Below are 15,615 nucleotides of genomic sequence, written 5' to 3'. Positions count from 1 at the left end.
GGTGACCAATTGATCCAATTTTCAGCTTGAATGGCCGTCTAGCTCTCTAGATTTGAGGTCTTGATGATTTGAGGTATGAGTTCGATTCATCTTCACCTTAAGTACTTTTCCGTATACAACACTAAATCGACAGAACTGAAAATTGTTAGGATCAATTTTCAAAGTTGACATTAGCAGTACTGCTCTGAATTTACAGCTATTCGGTTAGACCATACTAAGAGTAGCGAGTCCGATTAAAGATTTTTTCGAGTTGGAAGTTGTCTGTACTTCGCCAAGCATGAACAAAGTTGCTTGCCACATATGATCGAAATGATCAGTTGGCAAAAAATTTCTCTAGTTGATAACTGTGGATAAGCTCGTAGAACATTGAGCTGAGAAGCAGGCTCTGTCCCAGTTGGGGCGTAACTAGCCTATTGGCACCTAATCACCAGGAATCGTAACGAAGGGCTTCGTAAAGCTTGATATCACGATTACTTCATGGGTTGGAAATATCCCAGCTTGAAGAGATAACGCAGTCGATGTGTATGACACGAATTCAACCGCCAGGTATTAACGGGTCACACTTCATACATACCGAGAAGGGAGCTTGCCCACCTCTGCCCACGAAGCATTGCCGCTAAATATGCCCTTCCAGGGGTCTGGTCATACGGTGGACGTTCATGCAACCGCATGTTTTGTGACAAGTTCTATTACGTTCCGCTGTACCCACGTAGGCATTTACGTACATACGCTCATGGCTTTTTAGTTGATAGAATAATATTATCATCATTTTAAACATCATTAGAATTCTGTTATCAGCTCTATAATGTTGCGCTCTACCGCACTCTCCGGCAGTCTATAATGTTTGGCTTATAAGTTGAGGGCTGTGTTTCGATACGTTATAGGCAATATAGACTTGGGTTCACCGCCGTGAACATGCATTCGACTATATATTTACACGAGCGCTGTACTCCTTTTTATCAGTGATTATCAAATATTTGCCAAGCCATCAACTAGCCGTGCATCGAGTGAGAAATCACTGCGCATCACATCAAACACTTGGCCAACTGCCGTTTCGATCTATCATTCCGACATGTTTCGACTATTCCGACAGCTATCTAATTTGAAGACAATCTGCTGATAAAAGCGACGAGTGGAAAATAGAGAAGCTCGCAGCTCCTTGTTGTATCCATTTCAAGTGCTGTATTCTGCGCCTCGTATTTCAACGTGGGCTGGTTGTTTGGACAAGCCTCGCGAACATTGAACAACACCGTGTGCGGGTAACAAATTCCTACTTTTGTTGACGATCGATGTTTCTCGATTACACGGCCAATGCGACACTGATAACAGGAATGATTGAGCTTGTTTGGTGTCTCAAGGAGCGTGTTGCTTTTGCTGACTCAAAGCAGATATGTATTGAATTACCACCATCTAGCAAGTACACGGTAACAGACATGTACATGTGAAAATCCCTCGATGACTTTTTATAAATCAAGCAAATTTGGAACCATTCGCTTCACTTGGTGCAGACTGGAAAAGCGGCGGCCTCTACCCACCTTGATGATGGCGGCCCGACCTGGTTCAGCATGAACCAACGGGAAGAGGCAAAGCCTAGTAGTGGCGGAACATAAAATGTAAAGCGTAATCCGATTATCATATTATTTCATGGTATAAACAAAATTTTTCAAATCCATACAACGTGTCGAGTCAGCGCTACGGCTGCAAGCCTATTACGAGCATCAGAACTTGGCACGGACGAAATGAGGAAAAAACGGTTGTCTGGGGATGTAGAACAATACATAAATCGAGCCCTACTGTGCAGTCTGCAGATCAGTCAGTGTGCGTGAGTCCAGTTGCCTTATAAAACCCATCCTCATGAGCATTGATGTCACACTGGGTGCCATCAGTCACTCGTTGACTTGGTTTCGGATTGAGGTGGCCGGGGCCAGGGAAGCGACGCACAGCGAGTTGTCTGCGCGAGGATGTACAGCAGAAAGAAAAAGCGGAAAGGGATGGCGTTTGGTGAAAATTGATAATTTTATGAAATACGCGATTTTGCCTTTCAGTTTTCGTCGGTTCCGGGGTACATAAGCTGATTAGCATTATTTTGTAAAACAGGCAACTGCACAACATGCAGCGTGACATTATTGTCATCAGCGGTGTGAAATGTCTGTTCCAGAATACTGTCTCCGTTCAAAATGGTTTTGCTTCCATAAAGCAACACATTTTCGGTGGAATGAACTGGGTTGATCCAAAAGAGCGGTATCCATTTATTTATGAACGGCTACTAATAGTTTAAATTAACACTGATGAGAACAGACGACAACATGGCTGACACGAGCTGTCGATTATGACAGAAAGCACGAAACCGGACGATGATGGCACCATCAGAATTGGTCTGTTTCAATTGCAATGGTGGTGACAGCTTTAAAGCAAGTCGCGCGACAACCCATGAATTATGGACAATTGTTTACGACCGGAGAAGCTTAATCCAATTTCAAGTCCATAAATTTTCAATTGCTTCTAAACTGTAGCAGCCTTCCGTCGGCGGTAATACCAATTCGAATCTCGAATGGTAGAGAATCATTAAAAATTAACCAGCTGATTTTCGTATTAACCTCTTCGGTTGATAATTGATAGACATCGTGGCTTTTTCGTGGTTAGCGCTTGACATCTTAGGTGGCGGCGTCTAGAATTTCACAAAAAGTTCACCGTTGCCATGGTGCTGCATGTTGATGATGCGGCACCCTGATTCCAAGTTGAAGCACCAACCATAAGAAAATCACTAGTTCGTGTCGTGTTAATATATTATCTGTCGTTTACCCTATGTGTCTTTCCTCGAACCACACGTTTTAGTAAAGTGGCGAAGCAAGAAGCGTGGTGATCTTTTTTCTGGAAACGGCAGAGAACAGAAAAGTAAATAAAATCGACAAATGGCTATTTCCAATAAAAATCTTGTTTTCGGTTTTTATTTATTTAAAATGATCTTCGTCTCTCGATCAAAACGAGACATGGAATCGATGAAAGTAAGAAGATCAAAAAGATTTCACCGCTCGCTGAAGCTTGTCTCTCACGATGAAAGTTGACACTAAAATAAAGGAACAACCGACCAACTGGAAAAGAGCAGTACACAAATCTTGAAATCTTGATACCTTGACCTCATAAAGGGAAGGACCTTACATCGCACAAAGCGATAAGAACCACTCATGTACCAAAGTGTGCGGTTGATGAGTGATGTTTGAGGACGGTGGGGTTGCAACAAGCAGCTGGGAAAGGGAACTCGAATATGTGTTGAAGCGAAAAACCTATGTTGATATGTAAACACGATCTATGCATACAATAAATATTGATTTGATGTTGAGACCTCTGGAAGAGAGAAAAGTGCCGACAGAGCTGTGAGTGATCATCTTTGCCGCTAACTGTGTAAAGTAACTGAGGCGGAGCGTTTAAATAAGTAGATTTTGTTACCATCCTTGCTAACCAAAGAGGATATGCCAAATGCTTTTACCTATATCCAAAGACATACAGACGCAGCACTTAGAACACCCATCCTCCACTTCACACTATCATCACAATGGCCATGTTGCTCGTAATACGATTATGTGCAATAAAGTCTGCAGTTTGCGCTGGTGTATACGTCAACCACAAAGGAAAGCGATGCGCGCGCCTCTGGTTGTGATTTTTTAGCGTTTCTAAAGGCAACTTCATTTTTTACAACAAAATTATATAATCGTGCAGCCATTCCTTGATAAACCGATCTAGTGGGTCACCGAACTCCGTGAATATTTGATATTTTGTTCCTTATCCGAAATATGGATACACGTGTTTTTTGATTTTTTGATTAGGGTGAGCATTTCCAAAATCGGGTGACCAAAAATATCGCGACTTTGCAAAATTTTTATTTAAAAAAATACTATAACTTTTGAACCGCTTGACCGATTTTCAATTTATTTGGACAAAATGAAAGCTAAAGATTTTGTCTTTTCAAGAAAAATATAAAATTTCACGAAAATTGTTTTTTTACCTTGAAAAAAAAACAAGGCCTCGGGACAAAAAAGGGCTATTGCTGTTCTCATTTTTTCTTGAAAGTTCAGAAAATTTTACGTTTACTGTCTAATTTTCAGCGATGTGTTTTTTTAGTTTTTGAGATATATTTTTTTTTAATAAAAAATCAGTCATTTTTTATCGACACACACTCTATCAGCGCATTAGATTTTTTATTAAAAAAAATATATAACTTTTGAACATTTCTAACCTTTTTTATGAAATGAAAGCTTAACTTATCAGAAAAAATATGAAACTCCGAAAATAAAATTACTTGAAAACATATAACAATTTCTAGTTTTTTAGGAATTTTTATATATTTTATATAATTTTTTCAGAGTTTTTTTTCTGATAAGTTGAAATCCTAAGCTTTCATTTCATAGACAAAGATTGGAAATCGGTTGAGCTGTTCAAAAGTTATGATTGTTTTAAAAATAAAAAATCTAATGCGCTGAGACCTACAGTGTGTGCCGATAAAAAATGACTGATTTTTTATTTTCAAAAAAATATATATATATCTCAAAAACTAAAAAACATACATCACAGTAAGTTTGACAGTAAACGTAAAATTTTCTAAACTTTCAAGAAAAAATGAGAACAGCAATAGACCTTTTTTGTCCAAGGCCTTCAAAACATGAAAAACGGATTTTTATGTTGTTTTTTTTTATCTAATATAGCATTTTTCGAGAAATTTTATAATTTTCTTGAAAAGCCAAAATCTTGAGCTTTCATTTCGTACAAATATAGCGGTCATGCGGTTCAAAAGTTATAGTTTTTTTATATAAATTTTTTCTCGATTTTGCTGGTCACCCTATTTCGGAAATGGTCACCCTAATAAATCCAAAAAACACGTGTATCCATATTTCGGATAAGGAACAAAATAGCAAACTTTCACGGAATTCGGTGACCCACTTGATCGGTTTTTCATGGAATGGCTGCGTGTTAATTTTTCTTTTTGTCGTATGCATATTTTCCCAAGTTTTAAAAAATTCATTGAAATTTGTGTGATGATAATAATTGGACGCCTGGTTATACCAATTTCTCAGTGTTCCTTGGTGGACCTCTACTTCCACTGCTATTTCGTTTTAACCAATTTATCGAAAATGCCAGGTTTTGAGAAGCTTCTTTAACAAAATCATATAAATCAGTTTATTTGCCTCCAAAAAACCCTAAAATTATAAAAAAGATGTAATTTTTAGGTGTACAAAATCTACACTCTCACAGTATTGCTTAAAAAAATAACATAAGATTTTTTTTTGCCTGAAAGTCTGAGCACGACTTCAACATACTGCCATTTCAAAGCTAGTGCAGATTAAAATACGAATTTATCACATTTTATAATTGTACCCATTAGGAGTAGATTACGATTTTTGAGCGATTTTTTTTTAATTTTCAATGTGAAGATGACGTTGGACTTCTCTTATCAAGTTTGCATAAAAAGCGTTATTTCTGAGCGACTTTGTTTTGCGAAATATTGGCTGGGAGAGAGCAATAAAAAAATTAAAAAATAATAGCGCCGCTATGATTATTCATCAGACTATCACTTATTTAAATTGAAATCTTAAACCGAAGTGTAAGCAATTTGCCCAAAAAACGAAAAGTCCAGCCGTGTTCGATTTGAAAATAGTCAAAAACAAATCCTTATACTCTCGTATAATATATATTCTCATCAAAATCTTTCGCCGTGAATAATTCAAGTACATTATATCTAAAATGTTTTACATAACTTTTGTTTTACAAGAAATATAAAACATTTTAGATATAAAGTAATTAAATTTACCACGACGAAAGATTGATGAATACATTTATAACTAGCTAATTTCCAACAAAACAAGAAAGTGAGTTATCTGCTGGCCGGGGAAGAATTGATTTACTATAATCAAAGTTTTAATGTAAAGAAATATTCGATCAAACATTGTCATCACGTGTGGCAATAAAATACCCTATAGACAAAACCCAAAAAAATAAAATGATTGTTCGAAACATTATCAAAAAATTTATTTTTGTTCGATCTCTCGCATCGAGGGATCAGGTATCAGGTATCAGAAGGCCGGCTCCAAAGGCACGTTCCCCACCAGTTGGGAGATTTGTGCCATCGCCATATTTGAGCCTATTTCATCATCTACCCGATGGGAGAGGAAAGAGAAGGGAAAGATGGGAGGAAATAGGAGTGGGGTTCCTTGAAGAGGAAAGATCGCATAAGCGAAATGAGAGCATGTAGCTCCATACCACAATGGGTTCGAACAGCGCCCTAAAAAGGGCACTGCAAAACGCATGAGCGTAGAGAGCCTATAGCTCATTACCACAGCGGGTTAAGAATAACAGAATGTCCTGAAGATTCAGGCTTCTGTATTCAGTTTCACTTAATAAGTGTTTACCAAGTAATTGGAATCGCATTTGCGCAAAAACTGGACAGTTACATATCAGGTGATACGAAGTTCCATAATCGGAGTCACAACTATCACACACAAATGAGTCAGCACGCTGAATATTTGCCATGTGATAGTTGAGTCGGCAGTGGCCTGTCAACGCTCTGACCAAGAGACTGCAATTCTGCTTTGACAGATTTGTTAAATACTTCGCCACCTTTGGAGATGGCTCAGTAATATACAATTTTGTTTGACGACACGACTCCAAACTATTCCAATATTGCTTGTGCTGAGTTGCCGCCCAAGAGTTTATCTGAAGCTTCACCCAGCACTTCGAAATTGGAATAGCCGGCTCAGGGCCAATGAAGTCATGCGATGCTCCATCGCGAGCTAGCTCATCAGCCAATTCATTTCCAGCGATGGAAGAATGGCCAGGTACCCATACAAGGTTTACAGAGTTGACTGAATTCAGTTCCTCAATTTGAGTTCGACATGCGATAACAAGCTTCGACCTTGAGTTGGCCGAAGCGAGAGCTTTTATAGCAGCCTGACTATCTGAACAGAAGTATATGACTTTACCCATTACGCGCTGTTGAAGTGCTGATTGCACTCCACACATAAGAGCAAATATTTCCGCCTGAAAAACGGTGCAGTTTCTACCAAGTGAGTAAAACTGATTCAGCCTTAGCTCACGAGAATATACTGCTGCACCAGCTCTACCTTCAAGAAGGGAGCCATCAGTGTAACATACTATATTGTTTGATATACTTCTTTCCAAATAGCCAGACGTCCACTCTTCCCGTGAAGGGAATTGTGTGGTAAATGTCCTGTAAGGAAAGTGACAAGCAATTGTGAGATCACTTGGAGCAAGGACAATTTTGTCCCAATTCACCAAAAGTGGAAACAACGAAGTGTGTGTAGATCTACGATTCACTGGATTTTTCTTCAGTAGATCCAGTACCCATAAACGGTAAGAGCAAGAAAGTGCTTCTTGTTTAAGATTTATATGTAGTGGCGCAACGTCGAAAAGGGCCTCGAGCGCTGCTGTGGGAGTTGTAGAGAACGCACCAGACATCGCCATCAAGCACATCCTTTGGAGATGGCCCAATTTTGATTGGATTGTTCTCACTTCGCCCTTTTGCCACCACACAAGACATCCATATGCCAATATTGGTCGAACAACTGTTGTGTAAATCCATTTGATATATTTGGGTTTGAGGCCTCAAGTTTTACCAAAGGTTCGCCGGCATTGACCGAAGGCCATACAAGCTTTTTTGACTCTGAAATCAATGTGAGCTGTCCATAAAAGTTTGGAATCTAGAATGACTCCGACATACTTTACTTGATCAGTCACATTAATCTCAGTGCCAAAAAGACGTAAAGGTCGAATTCCATCGCGGTTTCGTCTTTCCGTAAAAAGAACAATAGATGTTTTATTCGGGTTAACCGAAAGGCCATATTGGCGACACCAACTCTCGACTACCTGAAGAGCACTTTGCATCAGGTCGAATAGGGTGCTTATGCACATACCAACTATCAGAGCTAGATAGTCGTCGGCAAATCCATAAGTTGGAAAACCGCAATTATTGAGTTGCCTCAATAGCGAATCTGCTACGAGATTCCACAAAAGTGGTGACAAGACTCCCCCTTGGGGGCATCCGCAAACACTCAATTTTCGAATCGCTGCTTGACGCAATGTCGAGAAGAGATGTCGGTTTTTGAGCATTTGATGAATCCAATTGGTAATCATTGTAGGTAGCCCATGGTTTCGTGCGGCTTCCAATATGGCATCGAAAGACACGTTATCAAAGGCACCCTCAATATCCAAGAAAACACCCAAGCACGATTGCTTCTGAGCGAATGCTTTCTCGATATCGTATACAACTTTGTGTAAAAGAGTCACAGTGGACTTTCCAGATTGGTAAGCATGTTGATTCACATGAAGAGGCATGTTTGCCAAATAAACATCACGGATGTGATGATCGATAATGCGTTCCAGACATTTCAGAAGAAAAGAGGTCAGACTGATTGGTCTAAAACTCTTCGCTTCCTCATACGACGCACGTCCTCCTTTTGGGATAAACTTTACAGTAATATCACGCCAGGATTTGGGAATGTACCCGGTAGCAAAACTGCTTACAAGTAGCTTTTTCGAAACATGTTTGATAGACTCAAATCCCTTTTGGAGCAGAACAGGATAAATCCCATCCGCTCCTGGAGATTTGAAAGGAGCAAAACTATTGAGTGCCCATTGAATCGATTCAGTAGTTACGATACTGCGAGCCGAGGCCAGAGACTCGTAACAACATGAAAAGACATTTGGTTCATCCGTAGATGCTATGTCCACACATCCGGGGAAGTGTGTATTGAATAAACATTCTAAAACTTCTTCATCGGAAGAAGTAAAGTCACCATTAGGTAAGCGAATTTCGTTTACTTGGAAATCCTTAGATTTTGCAAGAATTTTGTTCAACCGACTGACTTCACTCAAACTGGAAACATTTGTACAAAGGTTTTTCCAGCCGGATCGTTCAGCAGAACGAAGAGCCTTCTTGTAAGCCTTGCGAGCTGACTTGAACGACTCTGATCCAGCTGAACGGCGTCTGTTCCAACTCCTTCTACATTGTTTCCTGAGTCTAGTCAGATCGGAATTCCACCATGGGGTCCCTCTTGTAGTCTTTACAGACCGCAGAGGACATGCTTCTTCAAAAGCTTCCATAATGTAGGATGTTGTAGTATCAACGGCATCATCCAGATCACTTGGATTTTCAATGGACGGAGAATATCCATGAAATTTGGTCGCAACCAATTCAATGTAGAGTTCCCAGTTTGTTGACCGGGGATTCCTAAAACGCAAAGTCTGCGCAGTTACATTTGAATGTTCAAAGAAGATGTAGCGATGATCAGATAATGATTCCTCATCTGATACATGCCAATTCGTCAACTCGTGACTGATTCTATTCGAGCAGAGCGTTATGTCTAACACTTCTTCTCTATTAGAAACCATGAAGGTTGGGCGATTGCCTATGTTAAGTAATCCAAGGTCTGTACTACTTAAGTATTCCATCAGACTGGAGCCTCTCAAATTGATATCCGAGCTGCCCCAGATGATGTGATGAGCATTGGCATCACTGCCCACAATCAGCGGAAGGCCTTTTGTTACGCAGTGTACGACAACTCGTTTGAAGTCATCCGTTGGGGATGGTTCATCATGTGGTAAATATACCGAACAACAGACGTACTTCCTGTTGAGGTCACCAACAGAAACATCGATTGTGACAGCACATACATCTCTGGTAGTTAACTCAGAAATGAGTGTAGCAACGATTGCTTTATTAACGAGCACGCATGCGCGGGGCATGGAGCGCGAGTTTGCCATTTCAAGCTTGCTAAAAGTAGCAAAAACTGGGTCCACAAGGTTACCTAGATAGAAGTTTCCTCTACGAAAGTAGGGTTCTTGAACTAGCGCCACTTGGGCTGCACCATTTTGCATGAGTCTGCAAAGATTGATCGTTGCTGTTCTTTTATGCTGAAGATTGATCTGAGCTAACCTAACCGTAGCCACTACCCAAACTAGGCAGGATTAAGCTTTTTGCAATCTCAGCACAAAAAAGACCAGCAACGAAAAAACCAGATCGGTATCTATTTAAAGTCGCCAAAGGCGAAAGAGCACAGAATACACTGTGTAAAACGCATAATGCGAATCCATATAGGTGATAATTTAAATTAAATGTCAACATATTCATAATCCCACCCTTATTAAGCCTCAGGATAGAGACTGAAGAAGGGCAGCCGATTATCTCGGAGAAACACAAGGTCACCTGCACCATTGCTCCGGGTAGCACAGGAAGGACTCAATACTGTGGAGGGCGCCCTGGTACCCCACAGGCTCCGTTTGCGGTTAGGTTTTATTTAGACCCCCCTAACCATTCATTCCTAGGCACGGTACGCATCGCACCATAAATTAGGGGTCACCTGTGAGGTGGACTTTTACCACCGGAACAGGCAGTCCGTAGTGTTAATTCTTAGCCAGTTGAAACAACCGCTACCGACACTACGCGGCTATCTAGGCTGCTCGGGAAAAGGAGGTTAATATTGATGATTAACTCCTGACGTGCCCAAGCAGCCACCATCACGTGTGGCAATAAAATACCCTATAGACAAAACCCAAAAAAATAAAATGATTGTTCGAAACATTATCAAAAAATTTATTTTTGTTCGATCTCTCGCATCGAGGGATACTTGCATGAATATTTAGAGATACTATATCAGGAGTCTATGGATAGTTGGAAGTAACTTTGGAGAAACTCACAGGACATGCTGGAAAAACTCTCGAAAGGAACCGTGCAGGAATGTTGAAGAAATTTTCGATGGCTTCTTGGAAAAATCAAGAAGAACCTGGAAACATTCTAGTGGCAACATATGAACCAATCTTTCAAAGATTTTCTTGGAACAGCTTCTGGAGAAATCCAAGGAAGAAACCCAAATACCTTTCACTGATTTTGTGTTCTTCAACTCGATTTATAGAAAGTTTACTGTAAAATGTTTCGCAGTGTGTTACATAAATGGTTGATTTAGCATGTTGTTTGTCGATCTCGAAAAGGATTTTTTTTTCTATAACTTCACCTCACCAGAAATATTTCCCATGGTGCGTACGCTTGTATATTGATCAAACAAACTGCTGCGTGTGTAAACTCTCCCTTCCATTATTGCTACGGAGCCACTTGAAGCGCCTCTGTAATCCGTATGTGCGATTTTTACGACCCATTAGAGTCGACTTCGGGTACGCACCGTAAGCGACAGAATCGACCAATGAGGACAAAAAACGGAGTTTCACCATCTGTGTCAATAAACTTGTTTATGTACATAACATTTGCACTGATTTCCAGTCATTACCCGAAAACTTTGGTCGACAGTGTTACTCATCATTCGCCTGATGTCACTTCCCCGTTTCTTACAAGTCCGCACTTTTCCCTCATAAATCTTGTGCCGACGGTTTTCGCACAAACCGGGTGCTTCTAATAAAATGAAGAAAAAAAATATTGTTTTATTATTATGACATTCAAGTGATTTTTATTTTGTTTATTTTAGGATTCGTTTTTGTTTTATTGCAGCCGAGCTTAACCTTTTTTTCGGCTTCGGCTTGATGAGCTCGCGGCGTGGATTTTATGGTATTTACTTCACATTTCGCGCGTTGCTAATAAAAGAGGAGAATCCAACCAAGTAGGCTTTGACGCCCTGGTATCGAAATGATGAGAGTGCGTGCGCTGTACCGCTACCATTAGACTTTCATAGTAGGCTGAAGTACGCGTGTTAGCGTTGGGAAGTGTGCAATAAATGTTCATCTCATATCTACACGGTGTTTAACAAAACTGCCGCACATAATCGTCTAAAGTATCAAACAATAAAGAAGTAATAGGCAGACTGCAATGATTAGATTGATGGGAAGAAACGCATATTTGTTGAACAAATCAGTCTATAACATTTATGTATTTCTGATTCATAAACGCAAACGCGCAATGCTTCCGCATATTTTTCGCGGATGTTGAAGTACGGAAATTTTAGTAAAATACGCCCTAATCTAATCTAAGTGCTGGCTCTTAGGGGCTGTCCATTAATTATGTAAGGGTTTATGGGGGGAGGGGGGGTTTGAGATTTCTTACGCGCCATATAATTTATTTTTAATTGTCATATAAAAATTCTTACCTTGGGAGGAGGGGGTTTGAAAAACCTCGAAAAATGTCTTACGTAATTAATGGATCGCCCCTTGACAAAAAACTAAAAAATCACATTTTCTTTGCTTTCGATACTTATTCAAACTTTTCTTGCTTCTTTTCAGAGTACTACACCTTCAGCACCTTCAGCGCCATCTTCACCACCCGCGGCTCCAGTCGCCATGGCAGTAACAACGACAGTGCCTCCAGGAGCCCGCAGCACATCTCCGTGTTCCGCTACTTCCGGCCCTCCTACGTCTGGTAGTGGGCGATGCTGTGATACCGGTCGACCAATCTTCACCGATCCGATCTCGGGTCAAACGGTGTGTTCCTGTCAGTACGATCTGATAAACTACCAACGGTTAGCTAGCGCGGGAATCGCTGGCCCCGGCGGGGTACCTCTATCGATGTACAGTGCACCATACAGTCCTGAAACGATGGCCGCGTACTTTCCAGCGATAGGGGCCGATCAGGCGCCTTTCTACGCAAATCCAGCTGTAAGTATCGATTCCTTTTTAATTGAACCATCAACCCATTTGGGCGGAATCTCTTTGTATCAAGTTATCCCAAGCGACACATGATGCATCTCATTCCCTTGCTCGTAGACACATTTGGAAACTCTATCTACTGCCCCAATCCTTTTCCAAAAGCCATGTGCGAAACCATTCACGCTTACTGCGGCCGGAAACAAACGGGATATAGTACCGTTTTGGGGCTTCATTTTTCACAGTTCACTTACTCGCTGGGATACCGAAATGTTCCAACAGTTCCACCATAATCCAGCCCTACAATTTCTAGTTTTTGTGTCCTCTGCGTTATCAAAAATGTAACATACCACATGGGATGTTAACATTGTGGAAACACAGTAAATGAATCAAAACGGATGCTCCGACGATGGCACTGACTGGTCAGCCCTGTTTCGGTTCTCTTCCTGTCCCATTCTTTCGGATTGTCTTGCCGGGAGCGCGGACAAAGAAAAAAACATTGTGTCTACATAGGTTCAACATAGTTCTATCGCAATGGCCACATCTCACTTGGTCCCGGGATTAACCACTCACACAGTCAGCAGTACGGTCGCACTATGTACATATATGGTCTAGTGGCAACCGTCGGGAGCAGCTCTACAGAAAAAAAGGTAGCACCGAAAAACTTTCATCCGACCAGCCAGCGGTGACATACGTATGCCACTACCCTGTCCCGGTCCCTAAAACCCTCGCTTTTCGGCCATTCTGCTGATAACATGTGAAACTCATATTCACACGCGGATGACCACAGAAAAATTACGCGAATCTGCGCAAACAGAGGAGATGAACAAACGGAACATGTTCGTATAGATGTCATACACACAAGCTGATAATGTTTCCAGTTTCCCGGTCAGTCGTCAGTAGCATGAATTTTAAATTAAAAGTGATAGTTTTCATTTTCCGTCATAGGGCGAAAAGTTGTCGCAGAACTGATTCACAAGCGCCTCGAAAATAATTTTCAAATCTATTTGCATTGTGAAAATTCCGTGACTGTTATATTTTTGGATCAAATTTGAAAAGAACCTATTTATGGTAAAGATAAATCGAAGCCTTAGTTAAAATTTTCAAGAGTACAAATCTTCAGCGTAAGTCAACATAAAATTTCCAGAACAGAGTATTCTTTGCTTCTGTAGATTTGTTTTCTTACAATTGTGATTTGATTTTATCTTTTCCTTGGAACCAAATTGTAAGAAACATCTTCTGCTTATTGACGTTACGTCCCAACTGGGACAAAGCAGTTCAGCACTTCCACAGTTATTTATTGATACTTTTGCCAAGGTCGTGTAGCAGGCACGATGATACTCTTGCCGGGAAGTCATGAAATCCGAATTTAATACTATACGATTTAATTCCACTAGAGTTTGTATCCTTTGACCGATACGCGTACCGTTTTGTCTCATATTCCGAGCACTTAAGGCCAGCTGTGGTGGGGCCCAGATAGCCTTAGCGGAAAACGCGTAGCTATTTAGCAAGACTAAGCTGAGGGTCGTGGGTTCGAATCCCACCGGTCGAGGATTTTTTCGGGTTGGAAATTTTCTCGACTTCCCAGGGCATAGAGTATCTTCGTACCCGCCACATGATATACGCATGCAAAAATGGTCATTGGCATAGTAAGCTCTCAGTTAATAACTGTGGAAGTGCTCATAAAAACACTAAGCTGAGAGGCAGGCTCTGTCCCAGTGGGGACGTAACGCCAGAAAGAAGAAGAAGAAGGCCAGCTGTGACTTTAAATGCATCTAATTGGCAAACATCAGCTGATATTTGTGTAAATTTTAATTTCTCCACGAAGTCTAACTGTTAGCTGTTGGATGTACCGATAATAATGTTGATTTAATTAGTTTTAGAATTGTTTTACGAAAAAGTACCGTTTTGTCTCAAATTCCGAACAGACTCATATTCCGAACACTCGGGTTTTGTATGGCGATTTGGTTGATATGTTTCGCTGAAATATGTCACCAAAAAACAAGGAAATGGCAGTCAATTGCATTAAATTTTAACGTCTCCAATATAATATAAACAGCAGGAGTAGTAATGATTCTCTAGTTTGAAGCCAGTAGAATAAGCTTAGATAAATTTATTTGCGAAATTATTCATTTGAATACGATTTATTCGTATTGTTCGGAATTTGCATCAAGATGTTCGGAATATGAGACAGAATGAACGCAGTGTTCGGCATTTGATTCAAAATGTTGTCCGATACTTTTACGTAAAAACAATACTAAAACTGATTAAATCAACATTATTATTGGTACACCCAACAGCTTACAGCTAGACTTTGCGATGAAATTAAAATTTACACAAATATCAGCCAATTCATGCCAATCAGATGCATTTAAAGCCACTGTTGGCCTTAAATGTTCGGAATATGAGTCAAAACGGTATGAAACAGCATTTTGATTCAAATGCCGAACACTGTGTTAATTCTGTCTCATATTCCGAACATTTTGATTCAAATTCCGAACAGCACGAATAAATCGTATTCAAATGAATAATTTCGCAAATAAATTTATCTGAGCTTGTTCTACTGGTCTCAAACTAGAGAATCATAACTACTCCGGCGGTATAAATTATATTGGAGACGGTTACATTGAATTGCGATTGACTGCCATTTCCTTGTTATTTGGTGACATATTTCAATGAAACATTTCAACCAAATCACCATACAAAAACCGAGTGTTCGGAATATGAGTCTGTTCGGAATTTGAGACAGAACGGTATTTCGACCCCAAATGTAAGGTCGTCTTCAGGTCATGTACTAGACTCGACTCACCGAGTTCAATCTCGAATTTCTATTACACGATACTGAAGGCTGCCTTACAGTTGCGGTCGAAATGCGCGTATTTGTCAAACGACACTGCTTATACGAAATTCTCATTTCGCTCCTAGATTCCAACAGCCGCGTCATAATAGTCAGTAGGTACCGTGGTGAATCAAAATCCGGACAGTACCAATATCCGGACACCCCAGTTAAATTCATTGATTGAA

The 15,615-nt window shown here is 40.4% G+C and overlaps 1 protein-coding gene across 1 annotated transcript in view; it reads left to right on the top strand.

The window, feature by feature from the left end:
• The window catches only part of LOC5569248 (homeobox protein caupolican), a 160,434-nt gene that overhangs the window by 99,392 nt on the left and 45,427 nt on the right, over nucleotides 1–15,615 (top strand). Inside the window, exon 2 of the mRNA XM_001658344.2 lies at nucleotides 12,232–12,603. Within this exon, the coding sequence (XP_001658394.2) occupies nucleotides 12,232–12,603 (372 nt within the window). The remainder of the gene's footprint in view (nucleotides 1–12,231; nucleotides 12,604–15,615) is intronic.

The sequence above is a fragment of the Aedes aegypti genome, chromosome 2 (genome assembly GCF_002204515.2).
Source record: "Aedes aegypti strain LVP_AGWG chromosome 2, AaegL5.0 Primary Assembly, whole genome shotgun sequence".
NCBI lineage: Eukaryota > Metazoa > Arthropoda > Insecta > Diptera > Culicidae > Aedes > Aedes aegypti.
The sequence above is the reverse complement of the archived record's forward strand: the minus strand, read 5'-3'. Positions and strand labels throughout refer to the sequence as shown.